Source organism: Hyperolius riggenbachi, chromosome 5 (assembly GCF_040937935.1).
Source record: "Hyperolius riggenbachi isolate aHypRig1 chromosome 5, aHypRig1.pri, whole genome shotgun sequence".
Lineage (NCBI taxonomy): Eukaryota > Metazoa > Chordata > Amphibia > Anura > Hyperoliidae > Hyperolius > Hyperolius riggenbachi.
This window is the reverse complement of record NC_090650.1, coordinates 342,028,620-342,051,259: the sequence shown is the minus strand read 5'-3', so window position 1 is coordinate 342,051,259 and position 22,640 is coordinate 342,028,620. Positions and strand designations below refer to the sequence as shown.

Genomic DNA, 22,640 nt, shown 5'->3' with positions numbered 1-22,640 from the left:
ATGCAGAGTGGGTGGCAGGGAGCTTTTATAGTTGCCTGCCCGGATGGCTGGATTGGCTTCTTCTCTCATCCACCGCGGCAGCATTGTAACCCCCAACTTTTCTTCTCTGTTCTGATCACATGATATGACATGATAGGGATCCAGGAGACCATGTCAGTTACAGCGCCACCTGGTGGTGGAAGAGGGGTGATGGAATACTCTCCTCCACTACCATGTGGCGCTGTAATGCTGACACAGTCTCCTGGATCCTGATCACGGTATATCATGTAATCGGAGGTGATCGGGACCCAGAAGACATGTCAGAAGTTTAGAGCCGTGGGTGGAGGAAGAGAAGAAGCTGCACGGAAAAGGTAATTATATCTGCTTCCTGCCACCTGCTTGTTTGGCTGCACTGTGCACAGGGCTATGTAGTTGGAGTCTGAGAAATTTTGGGTACCTGGAGTCGATGGTTTCATAAACTGAAATGTGGTAGGGGTGTCTTGGCACCCTGTAGGAAAAGGCACAGGAGACAAAAGATGGGAGCAAAGTAGTGCAGTATGTAGTTTACTAGTGTGCTAAAAAATAAGTAAGATGCTACTCACAAAGGAAGGTTGCAAGGGGCAACCGACCACAGGAAGCAGGTGGAGACCATAAACCCGACTCCACTCGGGGTGGTCCTGGATGGACCTTGATGTGATCGCTCTCTTGAAGAAAAAAGGGGCAGATGTCCACCGTGGTAGACACCAGGGGAGTTCTGTCACCACCCCTTGGATAGGATATGTGGGTTTACTTTGCACATTAGGGGGAAAGAGGCGCCCTGGTTGGATAAAAGCTTCTAAAAACAGTTTAAATACGAAAAGGATAACGAGGTGTCTTATCTCAAATACAAAATCTTTGTAAGCTACAAAAGATTTTTTATTTAGCACAGGCAACGCGTTTCGCGGGTGTGAGCTCACTTCCTCAGGCCAATAACCGTGCCAAATGACAAATATCAGTCAGTATAGGGAGCCTCCCTATGCTGACTATTTGTCATTTGGCTTCGTTATACCCAATGTTTCATAAACTAAGGAGTTGTAGTCAGATGATTTTTGTACCGACTCCACAGCCCTGAGTGTGCTGTCTGCTCCAGCTGTCTGGCATTCACAAGTTGTAGTGTGAACGGAGTCTGCCTGTAGTAGTGCACAGTGAGGCGTTAGGAGATGCGCTTCCTTCCCCTAGGTCGCCAGTGACTCACTTCCTGCATTGGCTGCTGTTGTGTGTGCTAGTACAATTATGTGAGCACTGCTGTTCAGGTCATGGGGTGAAAGCACTGCTTTGTTAGAGAATAATGTCAGGTAAGATCAGACCTCGGGGTGCTTTACTGTGAAACATGAAAAAAGATCATAGAAGCCCTTATGGATTAAATGGGGCTGCCTTGGATGGCCATTATTAATGCCTCAATATTTGGCAATGGTAGGAAATTTGGGTGCACAGAGAGCCTGCTTTGCAATGCCACAATTTGTATATCGGCATGCCTTGCTCCTTTGGGTACCCAAATTTATCTGCTTTGCCGTGAATTGTGGCTTTGTGGTGGCTCTTCCAGGCATCCAAACTTACATTCTTTGGTGCTGAGGCATGCCGATATGCAAATTGCAGCATTGAACAGTGGTTTTTGCCTCCAGGCACCCAAATGGGGGACCGTCGGCTGCAAGGGGCTGGAGAAAGCCCCAAGCGAGTAAAGTTTTTATTTTTTTTTATTTTTTGCCTGATAACTCCTTTACATGTTAGATGACGGGGAGGAGGATAAGTGTTAGGCACCACCTAGGGGGTTAAGGGTTAGGCACCACCTAGGGGGTTAAGGGTTAGGCATCGGTAGAGGGAGGTCTTAGGGTTAGGCATCGGTAGAGGGGAGGGCTTAGGGTTAGGCATCAGTAGAGGGGAGGGCTTAGGGTTAGGCATTAGTAGATGGAGGTCTTAGGGTTAGGCATTGGTAGAGGGAGGTCTTAGGGTTAGGCATCAGTAGAGGGGAGGGCTTAGGGTTAGGCATCAATAGAGGGAGGTCCAAGATTTAGGCATCGGTAGAGGGAGGGCTTAGGGTTAGGCATCGGTAGAGGGAGGGCTTAGGGTTAGGCATCGGTAGAGGGAGGGCTTAGGGTTAGGCATCGGTAGAGGGAGGGCTTAGGGTTAGGCATCGGTAGAGGGAGGTCTTAGGGTTAGGCATCGGTAGAGGGAGGTCTTAGGGTTAGGCATCGGTAGAGGGAGGTCTTAGGTTTAGGCATCGGTAGAGGAAGGTCTTAGGGTTAGGCATCAGTAGAGGAAGGTCTTAGGGTTAGACATCAGTAGAGGGGAGGGCTTATGGTTAGGCATCAGTAGAGGGGAGGTCTTAGGGTTAGGCATCAGTAGAGGGGAGGGCTTAGGGTTAGGCATCAGTAGAGGGGAGGGCTTAGGGTTAGGCATCAGTAGAGGGAGAGCTTAGGGTTAGGCATCAGTAGAGGGAGGTCTTAGGGTTAGGCATCAGTAGAGGGAGGTCTTAGGGTTAGGCATCAGTAGAGGGAGGTCTTAGGGTTAGTCATCAGTAGAGGGAGGTCTTAGGGTTAGTCATCAGTAGAGGGAGGTCTTAGGGTTAGGCATCAGTAGAGGGAGGTCTTAGTGTTGGGCATCGGTAGAGGGAGGTCTTAGTGTTGGGCATCGGTAGAGGGAGTTCTAAGGGTTGGGCATCAGTAGAGGGGAGGGCTTAGGGTTAGGCATCTGGAGAGGGAGGTCTCAAGGTTAGGAGTCAGAGGAATGTTAGGTTAAGACATAGTAAAATATTGGTAAATATTACCAATATTTTACTATTGGAATTTGGTAGAATATCAATAATTTTACCTATTTTCTAGTAGCGGCAGTCCCCCGCTTCTTCTTCTTTCTTTTTCTTCAGGGTTTTTTTTTTTTTTTTTTCTTACAAAGATGCTCTTTCCTGATATGTGCACTAACAATCTATGAAAGACGCAATGAGACTTGAACACAGCACAAGATGTGATCGCTATGACTAAGGACCCAGCAGGGTTGGAAATGCGTCAGCTATGACCTCTATTGTGTGTTATGGATTTGTATTACTATTATATATTTGCCTTTTATGAAGTAGGTGTTGAGCGGCCCTTTTTTGCATTTGTACTGGTGGAGTAGCGCCCAGTCCTGCAACACCCACCTGCTTTACACAGCGGAGCACACTGAGCCATTGAACAGCTGAAGCTCTTCACTGTTTGACGAGGAATTGTTTTTGTACAAGAACTGGATCTTATGCAATCAGTTACATACAACAGGCTGTTGGTTTTTACCATGGTCAGACTAGTTGTATTTTGTCTTTGCATGAATGGAGTTGCTCTACAAAGCCCAGTGCCCCGCCCTTATTTACAATAGTTATTTGTGGTAACAATTGAAGGCTTTCCCCTATTAATCTCCCTTTACATTATTTCTTGCAGGATCATGTAGGGCCATTGAAGAAAGTTATACACTTAATGGCCCATATGCAATTCACTTTTTCTCCTGAGTTATCTCCTAATCTCCTAGGAGTTTATATATATATATATATATATATATATATATATATATATATATATATATATATATATATATATATATATATATATATATATATTCTCTTTAAAATAACTTTTCAGCATTTTACAATTGAAATAGTACCCTAAAGTGTGTGAGAAAGCACTATCAAAATTATGTAAGTGTTTTCTTGCTTTCTGGTAGGTTAAGGCTGCTTTCACAGTGGGACAATACAGGCGCACGTTAGTGCAGCCCACCGCACAGCAATGAAAAGTCAATGGGCTGTTCACAGTGCCCACGTTGCGTTACACTGTAACGCAGCAGGCAAAAACAAAGTGCTGCATGCTGTGCGTTATAAGCGGCTAAGCCGCGTTAGACAGTTTTCACATGCTCAGTAGTGTTGGAGGAGGAGGTCTCCCCTCCTCCTCCGCGGCCAGGCACATGGCTAATTAATATTTACTGCACGGTGTGACGTGCAGTGCTTACTTCCTGGAGCGCCGCTCTGTGCGGCGATTGGCTGGCTGGACCACGTGATGCCGCATGCGTCCAAGAGTACGCATCACGGCATCACAGGACGCGTAAAGAGCCGCTTGATGCGGCTCGATCTGACGTCCAGCTTCTACCCCACTATGCGTTGTGTTAGGTGTACGTTATGCGACCTTAACGTAGCATCTAACGCAACGTCTTAGTGGGAAAGAAGCCTTAAATGCATTTTATAACCAGGTGCGAAAATATCACCTAGGAGAAAAAGTGAATTGCATATGGGCCAATTTTTCTTTTTTGTTAAAAAAAAAATTACAAAAATATATTACTATCCAAATATTAGTATAATCTTATTTTTTTTATTATTTGTATTGCAGTTTATGGCCAGCTATGTATTTATAAAACTGTCAGTCTGCACGTATTTGCAAGTATTAAGCTGCCCAGAGCAAATCCTTGGCAGCAGGTTGTGATACGCCTTCTGGCATTTTTCACTTAAGAGCCATATACAATGGCTTTGGCAAGCTGAAATGTTCACCAAAGTCCGGAACTGTATAGAAGGGAACCCCCTTTTTTCAGCAAAAGTAGCATCCCATTTAGTAGTAATATAACGAATACAATTGCTTATTTGTTACAATATTCACTTATAAAGGATTGTCAGTTTGCCCATTGTAAAGTCTTTCCTCTTCCTGATTTACATTTCTGAAATTCATCACTAGTGGTGACCGCTTTAGTTCTGTCAGTTGATCTGTATGGAATGTTAGTTACTTAGAGTTCTATGCATAGAGGGAGATACTGCTTGCTTGGCAGTTGTATTATTTCCCATAATGCATTGAGGTTCACTGATGGATGGCAAACTGTCAGGACTATGGTCATGACATCACACTATGGGAGGGGTTTCACCACATAATCCATACAGACCTGTAACCCCCCCCCCCCCCCCCCCCCAATCTATTCAAGAAAAGGTAAAGATTTCTCATGAAAAAGGGGGTATTAGCTACTGATTGGAATGAAGTTAAAACCTTGGTTAAAGTTCCTCTTTCAAAGGTTTGTAGGCAGATTTTAGTATGCTTTTGCAAGGCAAGGAGTTATCTGAGCAGAAAGTGGAGGCTATAACAGTCTGCCTACCTGCATTGTTTCCCTAGATGGTCCTTCATCTGACAAAGATCAAGAGGAAAAGAAGAAAGATCAGCCCACACCTTCCCAAAATAGCCCGGATGCAAGGGAAGAGAGGTACTTTCATTTAGCTTACATCATTTTGTGTAGCTACAAACCTGTACACATAGGAAATGAAAACACACACACACACACACACACACACACACACACACTCACACTTACACTTACTTTAGGCTGTCTTGGCGGATGTATAGGTGTCACACACTTTCTTTAACCACTTTACCCCCAGCCGTACGGATTTCTCTGTCCCTTTTTCCACCCTGTTACCACCAAGGGACGGAGAAATCCGTACCTGACGCCGCTCGCTCGTCCGCTCGCCCCCCGCGCTTGTGCACTCTACCACCCGCTCGCCCGGAGATCAATGAACGGGAAAAACCTTTCCCGTTCGTTGATCTAAGCCCCCCCGCAATGATCAGCTGCTTCATTGTGAAAAAAAAAGTTGCCCAGGCTCCCTGAACTTCCTGCAAGGTCGCATAAACAAAAACTCACTGGCCATCTTGTGGCCAAATAGTAAAACTACACCCTAAAGCATTTTTCATATACAAATACATTAGCTATACATTAAAAATTAACTCATTACCTCCCACACTCCCCAATTTTATTTTTTTTTTGTAATTAAAGAAAAAAATATATACAATTAAAAAAAATACATAAATACTTACCTTAGGGACTGAACTTTTTAAATATTTATGTCAAGAGGGTATAACACTGTTACTTTATAAACTATGGGCTTGTAATTAGGGATGGACGCAAAACTGAAAAAAATGCACCTTTATTTCCAAATAAAATATTGGCACCAAACATTGTGATAGGGACATAATTGAAACTGTTTTATAACCGGGACAAATGGGCAAATTTAATGGGTTTTAATTACAGCATCATGCATTATTTAAAAATTATAAAGTCCGAAAATTGAAAAATAATACATTTTTTCCCACATTTTTTCCTATTTTCCCATTAAACACATTTAGAATAAAATAATTCTTGGCATAATGTCCCACCTAAAGAAAGCCTAATTGGTGGCGGAAAAAACAAGCTATAGTTCATTTCATTGTGATAAGTAATGATAAAGTTATAGACGAATGAATGGAAGGAGCACTGAAAGGTGAAAATTGCTCTGGTGCTCACGAGGTAAAACCCCTCAGTGGTGAAGTGGTTAAATATACCTGTAACCTTTATTAAAAAAAGTTATGTACGTCAGTAGATGGAAGCCTGTGGATGCTCCAAAGGTTTCCTGATTGTTGGCCACACGTGTGCTGCCACCTGGGACCCTCTTCATCTTCACAGGCATGCTTCTCTCCTTGTACGAGCACTTTAAGTCCCTCCTTAAAGTGAACCAGGGACAAAAATTAAAAAGATTTTATACATACCTGGGGCTTCCTCCAGCCCCATCCACATAGATCGCTACCACGTCGCTGTCCTCCGCTGCCCACAGCTATGAGAACCGGGTACCGTCACTGACGCCAGTCGGAGCCAGTCTAGCGTAAGAGAAGTGCGCTGTTTGTCTATCTCCAGCAGCTGCTGGAGAGATATGTAGAAGGCGCAATTCTCCTGCATAGGCTGGCTCCGACTGACGTCAGTGACAGGACCCGGTTCTTGTAGCTGTGGACAGCGGAGGACGGCGGCGTGGGAGCGATCCAGGCAGATGGGGCTGAAGGAAGCCCCAGGTATGTTTGAAATCTTTTTCCGTCTCTGGTTTCCTTTTAACCCAGTACCTACAGTGCATGAATCTCTGCTATACAAGAGCGGCGTGTCTGTACAGCACTCGTTGCCTTTAAGTACTGCACCTAGGATTGAGCTCTATCCTCAGGGGAGACAGATTGCGTGTGTGCACATTTTGCTTGTTGAATGAAAATAGAGCTGCTTTTACTCTGTGTAAGTAGTTGATTTACTACAGTTGAGGAGCCGGCTGTTAATGCACCACAGATTGCGCAGAGAATTCAGCCTTTGTCTGGTGGCTGCCAATCCCCCTTGATGTGTCTGCAAGTGATCCGCTTGGAGGATCGACGCCGCCCAGCACAAGCCAAGGACAGGGGACTCCTACTTGCCCCGTCCGCTTCATTATGTGCCTCGGCATACTCCATAGCAACAGGATGCACTTTTATTCTGGAGGCTAACAATGCATCTATCCAGCATTGGGCCCCAAACTGTTGCCCGAGAGAGAGAATCCTACAGAGTGACAGAATGTAATAGTGTGCCTGGCACCAGGGTAGGATTTAGCTGTATTGGGACAAATAAATTGCAGAAGGGGTGGCTGATATGCAACTCTGGCTGTGCATTGAAGCAGACTACAGAAAGCAAATATCAAACATATCAAACTCTGAAAGCAAAAACAGTATGAAAAAGCTATCAGAATTACATTTCCTCTGCTCTCTTCAGACACTTCAGTCAGAAACACAGGAGCTGCAGCTGTTGGGAGCTTTCTCTCTGTCACACACAGAGCTACACATAGAGTTAATTGATCAAGTGTGAGGGGAATTTCCCCTCTCATGGCTCAGTCAGCCGTCAGTTTTGGCGTCAGTAAAGTTTGAATGTATTTTGATAACCGTAAACAAAGAAGTTGCTACTAAAATGTATACACCAGTACTTAGCAGCACTTCCCAAACAATTCCTGTGTCAATAGAAAAAAATATGTGAATCGATAGTATTCCTTTAAGCTGAACACTACCAATACATTGCAAATCTACATTTCTGGTTGCATCTCCATTAGATTTCACACTTCTCCACTATTGTTGCAGTGATTACATGTGTAATTCTGGAATACTGTGTTTGGTGTGTGCAGTTCTGCACAGTTCACTAGATGATAAGCTCTCCTTGTTAACCCCCCCTCCCCCCCCCCCCCCCCCCCCCCCCCCCCCCCCCCCCCCCCTCCTCAGCAGTTCCAGCAGTAATTCCAGCTCTCGGAAGGAGGAGACCTCTCTCCCTGATAACTACCTTACATCCTATCCTCGAGCTCCCAGCACTTCAGATCCCGTCAGGATTAAATGCAGAGAGCTGATTTCTGCAGCCCTGAAAACAGGAGGTGAGTTTCAGTTCCCTTCCTTGTAGTCGTGTGACTTTGCAAACAACAAGCCTTGGCCTAAAGTGACACTGAAGCTGAAGAAAAAAAAAAACCTCATAGTATAATTAATTGGTTGTGTAATACGGATAATTAATAGAACATTAGTAGCAAAGAAAATAGTCTCATATTTTTATTTTCAGGTGTATTGGTATATTTTTTCCCCTTTTTTTTTTTTTTTTTTTTTTTTTTGCAACATTGCATCATTCTCTAATAATTGAAGTTTCACCACTACTCTCAGCATTCTAAATTATTTCAAAGAGCAGGTTAGTGATCCTTTGAACTTTTCTCTGCAGGAACAAACATAAACGAAGAAATAATGACAGTTGAGATAAGAGCTTCAAAAGACAGTGCTGTCCATGACTTTATATAGTCATAGAGCTCACAGAAGCTCCTTTGCATAGATAACTGAAGTTTCTTAACTCTTCCTGTACTGGAAACAATATGAAACTCATATCTGTGCTAATAAGGTTTTATTTTGTAGCAGTACTACACATACAAATCATTATATCATTTTATTTTCACTTCAGATTCCCTTTAAGGCTTCAAGGACAACTGAAGTGAGAGGTATATGGAGGCTGGATATTTTTTTTTCCTTTTTAAACAATACCAGTTGCCTGTCAGCACTGCTGATCTATTTGGCTGCAGTAGTGTCTGAATCATACCAGAAACAAGCATGCAGCTAATCTCGTCAGACCTGACAATAATGTCAGAAACGCCTGATCTGCTGCATGCTTGTTCAGGGGCTATGGCTAAAAGTATTAGAGACAGAGGATCAGCAGGGCTGCCAGGAAACTGGTATTGCTTGAAAGGATGTAAACATGGCAGCCTCCATATCCCTGTAGCTTTAGTTGTCCTTTAAAAAGAATATTGCATGTATTGTGTTCTGTCCAACATATATCTGAAAAGAGACTTTACCCTTTGTATTTAAAGTGTAACTCCAGCCCCAGTGATGGGAGAGTTTAGCTTGTTGTCAGTGTGGCCAGGCTGCTATCCAATAATCTACACATGGATAGATAGTTTATATTTTTACTATTAACGTTTTAATTAGTCTATTTTTGAGCATTAAACAGTACTGCACATGGCACACATTTAAAAGTGCAGTGGGGAAAATGGGCATAAAATAACAGTAATAGTAGAACAGTAAAATTACAGATATACCGTGTTTCCCCGTAAATAAGACACTTATATATTTATATTAATTTTTCTTTACAAATATGTGCTAGGTCTTATTTTCGGGGAGGTCTTATATTTTGTGGGGGTAGCCGGAACCCCCTTTAATATATAGCCCATAGTATACCCCTAGTATATACCCAGACACCTCCCACCCCAGTATGTAGCCAGAGCCCCCTACCGTAGGAGAAAATTGTTTGAAACCCCCCACCCCCACCCTGCATCATATTGGATCTTAGAGAGGGTTGCTAAATATTTTGAAAATTAGCCAATATGTACTGACAGCCATGTGTGTGCAATTCACCTCTCCTCTATAGCCTCTAATTCACCTACTGTACCACAAGTCTGATTTGAACCCTCCCACAATCTATTATCTAACCACCCTCAACCTACTTCTTCCACCCCCACCCCTGCATTCATCTATGCTAACACTAACTACCCTCAGCCAACTCCTAACCCTTCCCTATCTAAACCTAACCATAACCACACCTCACCTACTCCTAACCCTACCCTGTCTATGCCTAACCCTAACTAGACCTCACCTACTCCTAACAACCCTTCACCTACTCCTAGCCCTCCCTTATCTATGTGTAACCACCCCTCACCTACTCTTAACCTTCCCCAATCTATGCCTAACCTTAACCACCCCTCATCTACTCCTAACCCTCCCTTATCTATGCCTAACCAGCCTTCACCTACTCCTAACCCTCCTCTATCTATGCCTAACTCTGACCCACCCCTCACCTACTCCTAACCCTCCCCTATCTATGCCTAACTCTGACCACCCCTCACCTACTCCTAACCCTCCCCTATCTATGCTTAACCATAACCACTCCTCACTTACTCCTAGGCCTCCCCTATCTCTGCCTAACCATAAGCACTCCTCACTTACTCCTAGCCCTCCCCTATCTATGCCTAACCCTGACCACTAGTGATGGGTCGTTCACGAACGAGCCGGCTCTAAGAGCCGGCTCTTTGCTGTGAACGACAAGAGCCGGCTCTCGGTTTTTAAAGAGCCGATGCCTCAGCTGCCCCACACAGCTCTGATTTGCTGTGCAATAAAGGGTGCTGAGGCATGCTGGGAGATGTAGTCCTCCTCGTGCAGCTTGTAGGAGTGTATGGGGCAGGCAGAGCAGTAGCAGGAGGGATTGCCCCAGTCAGCGAAGAAGTCTGGAGTTGTCATGGAGACGGGGCGGGCTTTTCCTCCGATTCTGAGTGGTGTCCAGTGATATTTAATGAAGAGCCGATTGAGAGCCGTAAGAGCCGGCTCTTTAATGGGAGCCGATTCAGAAGAGCCGATTCTCAGAGAAGAGCCGGAATTCCCATCACTACTGACCACCCCTCCACTACTCCTAACCCTCTCCTATCTATGCCTAACCATAACCACTCCTCACTCCTAGCCCTCCCCTATCTATGCTTAACCCTGACCACCCTCACCTACTCCTAACCCTCTCCTATCTATGCCTAACCATAACCACTCCTCACTCCTAGCCCTCCCCTATCTATGCTTAACCCTGACCACCCTCACCTACTCATAACCCTACTCTATCTATGCCTAACGCTTATGGGGGCTGCCATAAAAGCCCATGTAAAATGCTGCAAATAGCAACTTTTACAGTACATTTGGGCACCAGAGTCACCGGATAAAATAACAGGCACTGGGACTGCCCACTTTAGAAACCGTGGCTAAAAATAGGGGCACTATTTTACTAGGACACCTTTGGCGGTGCCTAAGTTTAATCTGCGCCCAAATTTACATGACTTGCTGCAAAAAAATAAATAAATGCATTCTGTTTCTAATGTTGTTTTAGCAATGCAGTTTGTTGCCACCAGAGGGCATACAAATATTTAGTGAAGACACTTGGTTCACTTGTGATGTAGGGCTTGCGGGAGCACATAAAACTGTGTAGGGAGTGTACTGTGTTTATAATGAAGCTTTCCATCTTTCTGCTCTAGTAAGAGAGTTTCTGCATGCTGAAAATGTACCATCTGCACACTACACATGCCATTTCCTTTCTTGATGTAAATCTGCTTCCCCTCTTCGTAGGACTAGGATCTGAACATGTGCATTCTCTTCTTATCAAGGGGTAGATGAAAACACATTTCTTAGTAAAAGCCTGTTCTGCACATTGCTGACACATTAACATTTAGTTATGTGAATGGCATTACGGTGCTCACATTAGGGTTTTGTCTGCTTTTGTTACTTGGGCAGCAAGCATCAGGGCAGACTGCCCAGCGGATCAGCGCTGTTTGGGGACAGGCTTGGAACATAATGAATGGATTTCTCACAACTGATTTGACTGGATCAAAACAACAACATGGTTGTGTGTAACCGATTTCTGGTGTTAATGTTCAATTTGTCTTCCGGTAGATGATTACATTACCATTGGTGCAGATGATGAAGAGATCGGGGCTCAGATTGAAGAAGATATCCTTTTATTTGCCAGACTTAAAGTGGACTTGAACTCAGAATGTCCTCTCTGCTCTAAAAGATGCACAACAGCATAATAACCTTTAAAGAAAAACATTTCTTTGTTACAGCTGGTACAAATCCTGCAATAAATCTGCAGTGTGTCTACTTCCTGCTTTCATGGAAGCAGACACAGGGTCAACATCCATTGTTTAGAAATTGTCTGCTATGTCAGCCAGCTGATGCAGCTGAGGGATCTCATTACAACTTGTAATTAGTCACAGATGAGGGGTAATTAGACAGGCTAAACACACTACATACATACAGGGTGAATTTCTCTGTTTTTCCTTCGGCCTTGCGCAAGAGTTCAGGTCCACTTGAAATGTTTGTTACTGCATTTGAAGTGGGCAGAATACATCTCCTCTGTACATATGCTTTGCAGAACATGCTTGGGCTCTCCTGTGGGCAGCAACTGGTTGTTATTATAGCTTTGTCCAGCGCCACTTCCGCGGCCTCCTCAAATTGGGAACAAGGATGTCGCTGGGATCCTTTACTGCTATTATCACCGATTTATGATGCGCCAACATATTCCATTGTGCTGCACCGAGCAATACATTTGGGGTACATAATAATGCAGACAACGTATACACTAGATATAAACATTGCTACATAATACAGGATAGGTAAACATAGGCTTCAAATCACTAAGGCCTGTTTGGTTTAAAAAAAAAAAAAAAAAAAAATGTCGGTGAAGTATCACATTTGGTATTTTAATACCGAATGTGATACTTTACCGACACTTTGGTTTAAAAAAAAAAAAAAAAAAAAAACCACAGCCCTTATGCTACGTACACACATGCGACAACGATCGTTCGTTGTTGACGACGAACGAACTTTTAATTGATGAAAGAACGACCTAAGTAAAGTTAGTTTTAAAAGGTGTGTAACGATCAGATCGTTAGAACGAACATTACATCACAGAAAGCAACTATTGCGCTTGCGCATAAAAATGAAAAGTTCCATAGAGAAATAGTGAAATGCGCATGTCAAGCCTAGTACGAACGACCGTTCCCAACGATGTACTACTTTTGCAAACGATCGTCGTTGGAAAAAATCCGCCAAGATAGATCGTTCGTTTTGAACGATCTAGCACGTCCGTCGTTAGACTGGTCGTTGGCTGCTTTTTTTAAACGATCGTCGTTTGAAACGATCGGGAAATGATCGTTTCAAACGACTATAGTCGCATGTGTATGCGCACCTTTAGTGATTTGAAGCCTATGTTTACCTATTCTGTATTATGTAGCAATGTTTATATCTAGTGTATACGTTGTCTGCATTATTATGTACCCCAAATGTATTGCTCGGTGCAGCACAATGGAATATGTTGGCGCATCATAAATCAGTAATAATAGCAATAAAGGATCCGAGCGACATCCTTGTTCCCAATTTGAGGAGGTCGCGGAGGTGGCGCTGGACAAAGCTATAATAGCAACCAGTTGCTGCCCACATTTTGCTTGTTAAATAGGCAATTTTAAAACTGTTAGAATGACATTTTGATTTATTAAATAGGATGACTTAAACTGGTAGAATGACATTTTGTTGTGGTACACTATATTATACAGTAGCAAGAAAAAGTACGGTATGTGAACCCTTTGGAAATTATATGGATCTCTGCGCAAATTGGTCATAAAATGTGATCTGATCTTCATCTAAGTCACAACAATAGACAGTCACAGTCTGCTTAAACTAATACCACACAAATAATTGTTTCCATGTTTTTATTGAAATCATCATGTAAACATTCACAGTGCAGATGGAAAACTATGTGAACCCCTAGACTAATGACATCTCCAAGAGCTAATTGGAGTGAGGTGTCAGCCAGCTGTAGTCCAATCAGTGAGATGAGATTGGATGTGTTGGTTACAACTGCCCTATAAAAAACACATCAGTTTTGGGTTTGCTTTTTCCAAGAAGCATTGCCTGATGTGAATGATGCCTCATACAAAAGGGCTCTCAGAAGACCTACGATTAAGAATTTTTGACTTTCATGAAGCTGGAAAGAGTTATAAAAGTATCTCCAAAAGCCTTGCAGTTCATCAGTCCACGGTAAAACAAATTGTCTATAAATGGACAATTTATTGATTTTTTTTTTTTTTTTTTTTATTATACTTTTCTTGCTACTGTATAGCGAAGTCTGAGCTCTGCATACACATTTTTTAAAATTGTAAAGCACACCTGTGATCTCGCACTGGGGCCCTCGGGAAACTTGCACCCTGATGCGGTGCGGCTCATTACTCTCGCTATGGGACTCTGATGCCAACTGCGGAAAACTGCAGCATGCCATTCCTAAATTTAGCCACTTTAGCTGCAGTTTGCTTGCGGTGCGGTGATCGCACTGCTTGTAATAGAAACGTGCCCTTAGGGCTTGTTCACACTATCAGTTTGTTTGTTTTTTAAACGCTGGCGATTTTGAAAATCGCCCTAAAAGTGCTTGTGTTATGATTTCCTATGACAGTGTTCACATGTAGGAAATTACAAACGTGCTACATTTCCTGAGCACTTTGACTTAATGGACGGTATAGGGAAATTGCAAAGCGATTGGAAAAGTGCTTTGTATAGCGATTTCCTGAGCGCTTTTATGAATAAATATATTGTATTTAATACAATTATTTTATAAAAGCACTTTTCTAAGTGCAAATCGCAGGAAAAAGCTCTTTAAAAATCACAGTGTACATCGCTCAGTGCTTGTGATGGCGCTGGTGATTTATAATGTGAACAGGACCTTAAAGAACGGATTCAGGTCAAGTACAAACTTACAGTCCCTATCTCGTTTAACCGGGGATTACCTGTATGTATGTATGGGAAGCTGGAGGCAAATGGCCTAGTGACCTGGAGTGAAACATTGGCTGCATTATCTAACTTCTGCTATGGTTTTACATCCCTGGAGTCATTTTTTCCTTTACGTCCGTGCACCAGTATTTCAAGAATTTAAAAACACAGATGCCAAGTATAAGAATAGAGTACGCAGCAGAATTGCCAACCTAAAGGATGCAAAAAACCCCAACTTGCGAAGGAGCGTCCTTTGTGGCAACATCCCCCCGGATGCATTTGCGAAGATGTCTGCAGAGGTGAGTGTGTGATGGCGCAAGCAGGAACATAGCAATATGCTTGTCTTAGTCATCACCTTTCAAGTGACAGTGGAAATTCGTCACTCATGTCCCTCAGTAGTTGTACTGTGGAACACTGTATTCCCCTGAGAAATCTATCGCTTTATGCTCACTAGGCACTGGCTGTAAATGATAGTCACGAAAGCCATATTCATTTTCTCAGGTTGCTGAGTGCAGTTTTTTTTTATCTTGTTCCTTTTGAGCATTTAATATAATGTTATGATGTGTTAGATGTTTTTGCATTTGGCAGGGCAGTAAAGGGTCACAGTCAATTAAAGGACAAGTGAAGTGAGAGGCTGCCATATTTATTTCCTTTTAAAGAGGAGCTGTCGGCCATGCCATCTCAGAAAAAAACCCACACACACACACACATATATATATATATATATATATATATATATATATATATATATATATATATATATATATATATATATATATATATATATATATATATATATATATATATATATATATATGTAGATAAATACTTGCTCTACTTAACATATGTATTGCACTGTCCACATTTTGATTTTAGTGATTCTTCTACAGTAAAAAAGGAGAAAATCCTTCTTGGCATTTCCCATTTTAACTGTGGCTGTTTTGAAGCCAATCCTGATGTCATTTCCTCCCTTTCTCTCCTCTGCCTGATTGTATATGCATTTCCCACCCTCCACTATAGAAAGTGCATTGTCTCGGCATGAGAAATATTGGCCAGTCAGAGAGGAACAGAGGTGTGGGAGGGGAAAACAGGAGGGAACAGGAGAGGCGTCAGCCAATCAGGCTGCATTAGTTAAGTCTGAGGGGAAAGTAGAGAAGCAAAAGAGGACAACCCAGCATGCCCTGCAACTTCATTGTGTGTACCAAATAAGAGTCAGGTAAACTGGGGAATGATCATTTATCAACAAGGAAAGTAATAGTGATTTTAACTTTTGGATTGCCTGGTTAGCATCCTTATTACTTGTTTACCAGATAAAAATAAAGATGTTATGCCCGACAGTTAAACTTTAAACAATACCAGTTGCCTGGCAGTCCTGCTGATCTATATGGCTGAATAACACCAGAAACAAGCATGCAGCTAATCTTGTCAGATCTGTCAAGTCAGAACCATTTGATCTGCATATGCTTGTTCAGGGTCTATGACTATAAGCATTAGAGGCCAAGGATTAGCAGGACAGCCAGGCAACTGGTATTGCTTATAAGGAAATAAATATGGCAGCCTCCATACCCCTCTCACTTCAGTTGTCCTTTAAGTGTGAACTGAAGTTTTTTTTTTGTTTGTTTTTTTGTTGGTTTTTTTTGTTATTCAGGAAGAGTTTAGCTCAGGCTGGCTGCTTGCCTTTTCTGAATTGTGTGTCATCTTTAAGCTATGGTTACTTGCTGTTAAACTATTAGAACATATTGATTTATGGCTGGGCCATCATCACTCTCTAAGGCAATGTATTGTTAGTAACTAATGGTGCATGTGGCTGGAGTGTACATGCTATCTCTCTGGCTGATGCATGTGCACACACGCCATCTAATCAGTACCCCGCCAATCACAGCGGAGCAGGAGTATGGGGGGGGGGAGGGGAATCGATTGCCATACATACAGCGGATGGCTAGAAAATGGCGTATGAGAGGAATTGGCGCCAGTAGACTTGGGCGCAGGATACAGCTGATATATGGCTGATCCTGCTTTTACATAAGTCCCGGCCGTGTTTAACCACTTGAGGACCTAGGGCTTTCTACCCCTTAAGGACCGGCCACTTTTTTTCCATTCAGACCACTGCAGCTTTCACGGTTTATTGCTCGCTCATACAACCTACCACCTAAATGAATTTTGGCTCCTTTTCTTGTCACTAATAAAGCTTTCTTTTGGTGCTATTTGATTGCTCCTGCGATTTTTACTTTTTATTATATTCATCAAAAAAGACATGAATTTTGGCAAAAAAATGATTTTTTTAACTTTCTGTGCTGACATTTTTCAAATAAAGTAAAATTTCTGTATACATGCAGCGCGAAAAATGTGGACAAACATGTTTTTGATAAAAAAAAAAAAACATTCAGTGTATATTTATTGGTTTGGGTAAAAGTTATAGCGTTTACAAACTATGGTGCAAAAAGTGAATTTTCCCATTTTCAAGCATCTCTGACTTTTCTGACCCCCTGTCATGTTTCATGAGGGGCTAGAATTCCAGGATAGTATAAATACCCCCCAAATGACCCCATTTTGGAAAGAAGACATCCCAAAGTATTCACTGAGAGGCATAGTGAGTTTATAGAAGATATTATTTTTTGTCACAAGTAAGCGGAAAATGACACTTTGTGAGGAAAAAGAAAAAAAAAGTTTCCATTTCTTCTAACTTGCGACAAAAAAAAATGAAATCTGCCACGGACTCACCATGCCCCTCTCTGAATACCTTGAAGGGTCTACTTTCCAAAATGGGGTCATTTGTGGGGTGTGTTTACTGTCCTGACATTTTGGTGGGTGCTAAATTGTAAGCACCCCTGTAAAGCCTAAAGGTGCTCATTGGACTTTGGACCCCTTAGCGCAGTTAGGCTGCAAAAAAGTGCCACACATGTGGTATTGCCGTACTCAGGAGATGTACCGTATTTCGCGCCGTATAAGACGCTCCGGAATATAAGACGCACCTAGGTTTAGAGGTCAAAAACCAAGGAAAAAAACAAAAAACTAAACCTGGTGCATCCATATTTCAGGAGCACCTTGTACATGACCTCCTGACCTCCCCCAAATGGTGTCCTCATGTGTCCAGCTGTCTGCCCCACGTGTCTGCCCCTAGGTGTCTGCCCCCATGGTCCTGCTGTGTGCCCCCATGGTCCTCCTGTGTGCCCCCATGGTCCTGCTGTGTGCCCCCATGGTCCTGCTGTGTGCCCCCATGGTCCTGCTGTGTGCCCCCATGGTCCTGCTCTCTGCTCCCCATGTGTCCGCTCTCTGGTCCCCATGTGTCCGCTCTCTGCTCCCCATGTGTCCGCTCTCTGCTCCCCATGTGTCCGCTCTCTGCTCCCCATGTGTCCGCTCTCTGCCCCCCATGTGTCCGCTCTCTGCCCCCCATGTGTCCGCTCTCTGCCCCCCATGTGTCCGCTCTCTGCCCCCCATGTGTCTGCTCTCTGCCCCCCATGTGTCCGCTCTCTGCCCCCCATGTGTCCGCTCTCTGCCCCCCATGTGTCCGCTCTCTGCCCCCCATGTGTCCGCTCTCTGCCCCCCATGTGTCCGCTCTCTGCCCCCCATGTGTCCGCTCTCTGCCCCCCATGTGTCCGCTCTCTGCCCCCCATGTGTCCGCTCTCTGCCCCCCATGTGTCCGCTCTCTGCCCCCCATGTGTCCGCTCTCTGCCCCCCATGTGTCCGCTCTCTGCCCCCCATGTGTCCGCTCTCTGCCCCCCATGTGTCCGCTCTCTGCCCCCCATGTGTCAGCTCTCTGCCCCCCATGTGTCAGCTCTCTGCCCCCCATGTGTCAGCTCTCTGCCCCCCATGTGTCAGCTCTCTGCCCCCCATGTGTCAGCTCTCTGCCCCCCATGTGTCAGCTCTCTGCCCCCCATGTGTCAGCTCTCTGCCCCCCATGTGTCAGCTCTCTGCCCCCCATGTGTCAGCTCTCTGCCCCCCATGTGTCAGCTCTCTGCCCCCCATGTGTCAGCTCTCTGCCCCCCATGTGTCAGCTCTCTGCCCCCCATGTGTCCGCTCTCTGCCCCCCATGTGTCCGCTCTCTGCCCCCCGTTCTGGTGTCTTCGGTCCCCCCTGCGTGTCCTCGGGTCGGGCCTCCCTGTGTGAGAAATAGCAGCGTTTACCTTCTCCATCTTGCCCGCTGCGATTGAAGAGATCCGGCTTCAGTGGGCGGCTTCCTCTAGTGCCGGCTTGTAATGACGCGTCATCGATGATGCGTCATTACAAGCCGGCACTAGAGGAAGACGCCCACTGAAGCCAGATGTCTTCAATCGCCGCGGGCAAGATGGAGAAGGTAAGCGCTGCTGTTTCTCACACAGGGGGGACCCGAGGACACGCAGGGGGGACCCGAGGTGCGGGTAGAGGGAAGCTGGGAGGAAAGAGACGGCCACAGCAGCACCACAGGCAGGGAATCCCCGACGTCGGGTCGCGGTTCGTATCGGCGGGCGTTCGTAAGTCGGGGATTCTCTGCCTTTGCCGTATAAGACGCAGGGACTTTTTCTCCCCATTTTTTGGGGAGAAAAAGTGCGTCTTATACGGCGAAAAGTACGGTAGTATAATGTGTTTTGGGGTGTATTTTTACACATACCCATGCTGGGTGGGAGAAATATCTCTGTAAATGACAATTTGTTAATTTTTATAACACACAATTGTCCATTTACAGAGATCTTTCTCCCACTCAGCATGGGTATGTGTAAAAATACACCACAAAACACATTATACTACTTCTCCTGAGTACGGCGATACCACATGTGTGGCACTTTTTTGCACCCTAACTGCGCTAAAGGGCCCAAAGTCCAATGAGTACCTTTAGGATTTCACAGGTCATTTTGAGAAATTTCGTTTCAAGACTACTCCTCACGGTTTAGGGCCCCTAAAATGCCAGGGCAGTATAGGAACCCCACAAATGACCCCATTTTAGAAAGAAGACACCCCAAGGTATTCCGTTAGGAGTATGGTGAGTTCATAGAAGATTTTATTTTTTGTCAAAAGTTAGCGGAAAATGACACTTTGTGAAAAAACACAATTAAAATCAATTTCCGCTAACTTGTGACAAAAAATAAAATCTTCTATGAACTCGCCATACTACTAACGGAATACCTTGGGGTGTCTTCTTTCTAAAATGGGGTCATTTGTGGGGTTCCTATACTGCCCTGGCATTTTAGGGGCCCTAAACCGTGAGGAGTAGTCTTGAAACGAAATTTCTCAAAATGACCTGTGAAATCCTAAAGGTACTCATTGGACTTTGGGCCCTTTAGCGCACTTAGGGTGCAAAAAAGTGTCACACATGTGGTATCGCCGTACTCGGGAGAAGTAGTATAATGTGTTTTGGGGTGTATTTTTACACATACCCATGCTGGGTGGGAGAAATACCTCTGTAAATGGACAATTGTGTGTAAAAAAATCAAACAATTGTCATTTACAGAGGTATTTCTCCCACCCAGCATGGGTATGTGTAAAAATACACCCCAAAACACATTATACTACTTCTCCCGAGTACGGCGATACCACATGTGTGGCACTTTTTTGCACCCTAACTGCACTAAGGGGCCCAAAGTCCAATGAGTAACTTTAGGATTTCACAGGTCATTTTTGTTTCAAGACTACTCCTCGCGGTTTAGGGCCCCTAAAATGCCAGGGCAGTATAGGAACCCCACTAATGACCCCATTTTAGAAAGAAGACACCCCAAGGTATTCCGTTAGGAGTATGGTGAGTTCATAGAAGTTTTTATTTTTTTGTCACAAGTTAGCGGACATTGATTTTAATAGTTTTTTTTCACAAAGTGTCATTTTCCGCTAACTTGTGACAAAAAATAAAATCTTCTATGAACTCACCATACTCCGTACGGAATACCTTTGGGTGTCTTCTTTCTAGAATGGGGTCATTTGTGGGGTTCCTATACTGCCCTGGCATTTTAGGGGCCCTAAACGGTGAGGAGTAGTCTTGAAACCAAATGTCGCAAAATGACCTGTGAAATCCTAAAGGTACTCATTGGACTTTGGGCCCCTTAGCGTACTTAGGGTGTAAAAAAGTGCCACACATGTGGTACCGCCGTACTCAGGAGAAGTAGTATAATGTGTTTTGGGGTGTATTTTTACACATACCCATGCTAAGTGGGAGAAATATCTCTGTAAATGACAATTGTTTGATTTTTTTACACACAATTGTCCATTTACATAGAAATTTCTCCCACCCAGCATGGGTATGTGTAAAAATACACCCCAAAACACATTATACTACTTTTCCTGAGTACGGCGGTACCACATGTGTGACACTTTTTTGCAGCCTAGGTGCGCTAAGGGGCCCAACGTCCTATTCACAGATCATTTTGAAGCATTTGTTTTCTAGACTACTCCTCGCGGTTTAGGGGCCCTAAAATGCCAGGGCAGTATAGGAACCCCACAAGTGACCCCATTTTAGAAAGAAGACACCCCAAGGTATTCTGTTAGGTGTATGGCGAGTTCATAGAAGATTTTATTTTTTGTCACAAGTTAGTGAAAAATGACACTTTGTGAAAAAAAAAACAATAAAAATTAATTTCCGCTAACTTTTGACAAAAAATAAAATCTTCTATGAACTCGTTATACACCTAACAAAATACCTTGGGGTGTCTTTTTTTCTAAAATGGGGTCACTTGTGGGGTTCCTATACCGCCCTGGCATTTTACAGGCCCAAAACCGTGAGTAGTCTGGAAACCAAATGTCTCAAAATGACTGTTCAGGGGTATAAGCATCTGCAAATTTTGATGACAGGTGGTCTATGAGGGGGCGAATTTTGTGGAACCGGTCATAAGCAGGGTGGCCTTTTAGATGACAGGTTGTATTGGGCCTGATCTGATGGATAGGAGTGCTAGGGGGGTGACAGGAGGTGATTGATGGGTGCCTCAGGGGGTGGTTAGAGGGGAAAATAGATGCAATCAATGCACTGGGGAGGTGATCGGAAGGGGGTCTGAGGGGGATCTGAGGGTTTGGCCGAGTGATCAGGAGCCCACACGGGGCAAATTGGGGCCTGATCTGATGGGTAGGTGTGCTAGGGGGTGACAGGAGGTGATTGATGGGTGTCTCAAGGTGTGATTAGAGGGGGGAATAGATGCAAGCAATGCACTGGCGAGGTGATCAGGGCTGGGGTCTGAGGGCATTCTGAGGGTGTGGGCGGGTGATTGAGTGCCCTAGGGGCAGATAGGGGTCTAATCTGATAGGTAGCAGTGACAGGGGGTGATTGATGGGTAATTAGTGGGTGTTTAGGGTAGAGAATAGATGGAAACACTGCGCTTGGGTGGTGATCTGATGTCGGATCTGCGGGCGATCTATTGGTGTGGGTGGGTGATCAGTTTGCCCGCAAGGGGCAGGTTAGGGGCTGATTGATGGGTGGCAGTGACAGGGGGTGATTGATGGGTGGCAGTGACAGGGGGTGATTGATGGGTGGCAGTGACAGGGGGTGATTGATGGGTGATAGGTGATTGGCAGGTGATTGACAGGTGATCAGTGGGTTATTACAGGGAAGGACAGATGTAAATATTGCACTGGCGAATTGATAAAGGGGGGTCTGAGGGCAATCTGAGCGTGTAGGCGGGTGATTGGGTGCCCGCAAGGGGCAGATTAGGGTCTGATCTGATGGGTAACAGTGACAGGGGGTGATTGATGGGTGATTGATGGGTAATTAGTGGGTGTTTAGAGAAGATAACAGATGTAAACGATACATTTGGGAGGTAATCTGACGGCGGGTTTGCGGGCGATCTAATGGTGTCGGTGGGTGATCAGATTGCCCGCAAGGGGCAGGTTAGGGGCTGATTGATGGGTGGCAGTGACAGGGGGTGATTGATGGGTGATAGGTGATTGGCAGGTGATTGACAGGTGATCAGTGGGTTATTACAGGGAAGAACAGATGTAATTAATGCACTGGTGAATTGATAAGGGGGGGTCAGAGGGCAATCTGAGCGTGTGGGCGGGTGATTGGGTGCCCGCAAGGGGCAGATTAGGGTCTGATCTGATAGGTAAAAGTGACAGGTGGTG

General features: G+C 44.4%; 1 protein-coding gene across 2 annotated transcripts in view; it reads left to right on the top strand.

Moving 5' to 3' along the window:
- Positions 1-22,640, top strand: part of LOC137518920 (transcription elongation factor A protein 1) — a 44,046-nt gene that overhangs the window by 13,069 nt on the left and 8,337 nt on the right. Inside the window, exons 4-7 of one of the 2 annotated variants that reach the window (XM_068237382.1) lie at positions 5,124-5,211; positions 8,037-8,179; positions 11,760-11,816; positions 14,772-14,926. In XM_068237382.1, the coding sequence (XP_068093483.1) occupies positions 5,124-5,211; positions 8,037-8,179; positions 11,760-11,816; positions 14,772-14,926 (443 nt within the window). Of the gene's footprint in view, positions 1-5,123; positions 5,212-8,033; positions 8,180-11,759; positions 11,817-14,771; positions 14,927-22,640 lie in introns of both variants that reach the window. The other variant, XM_068237381.1, reaches the window with a different exon arrangement.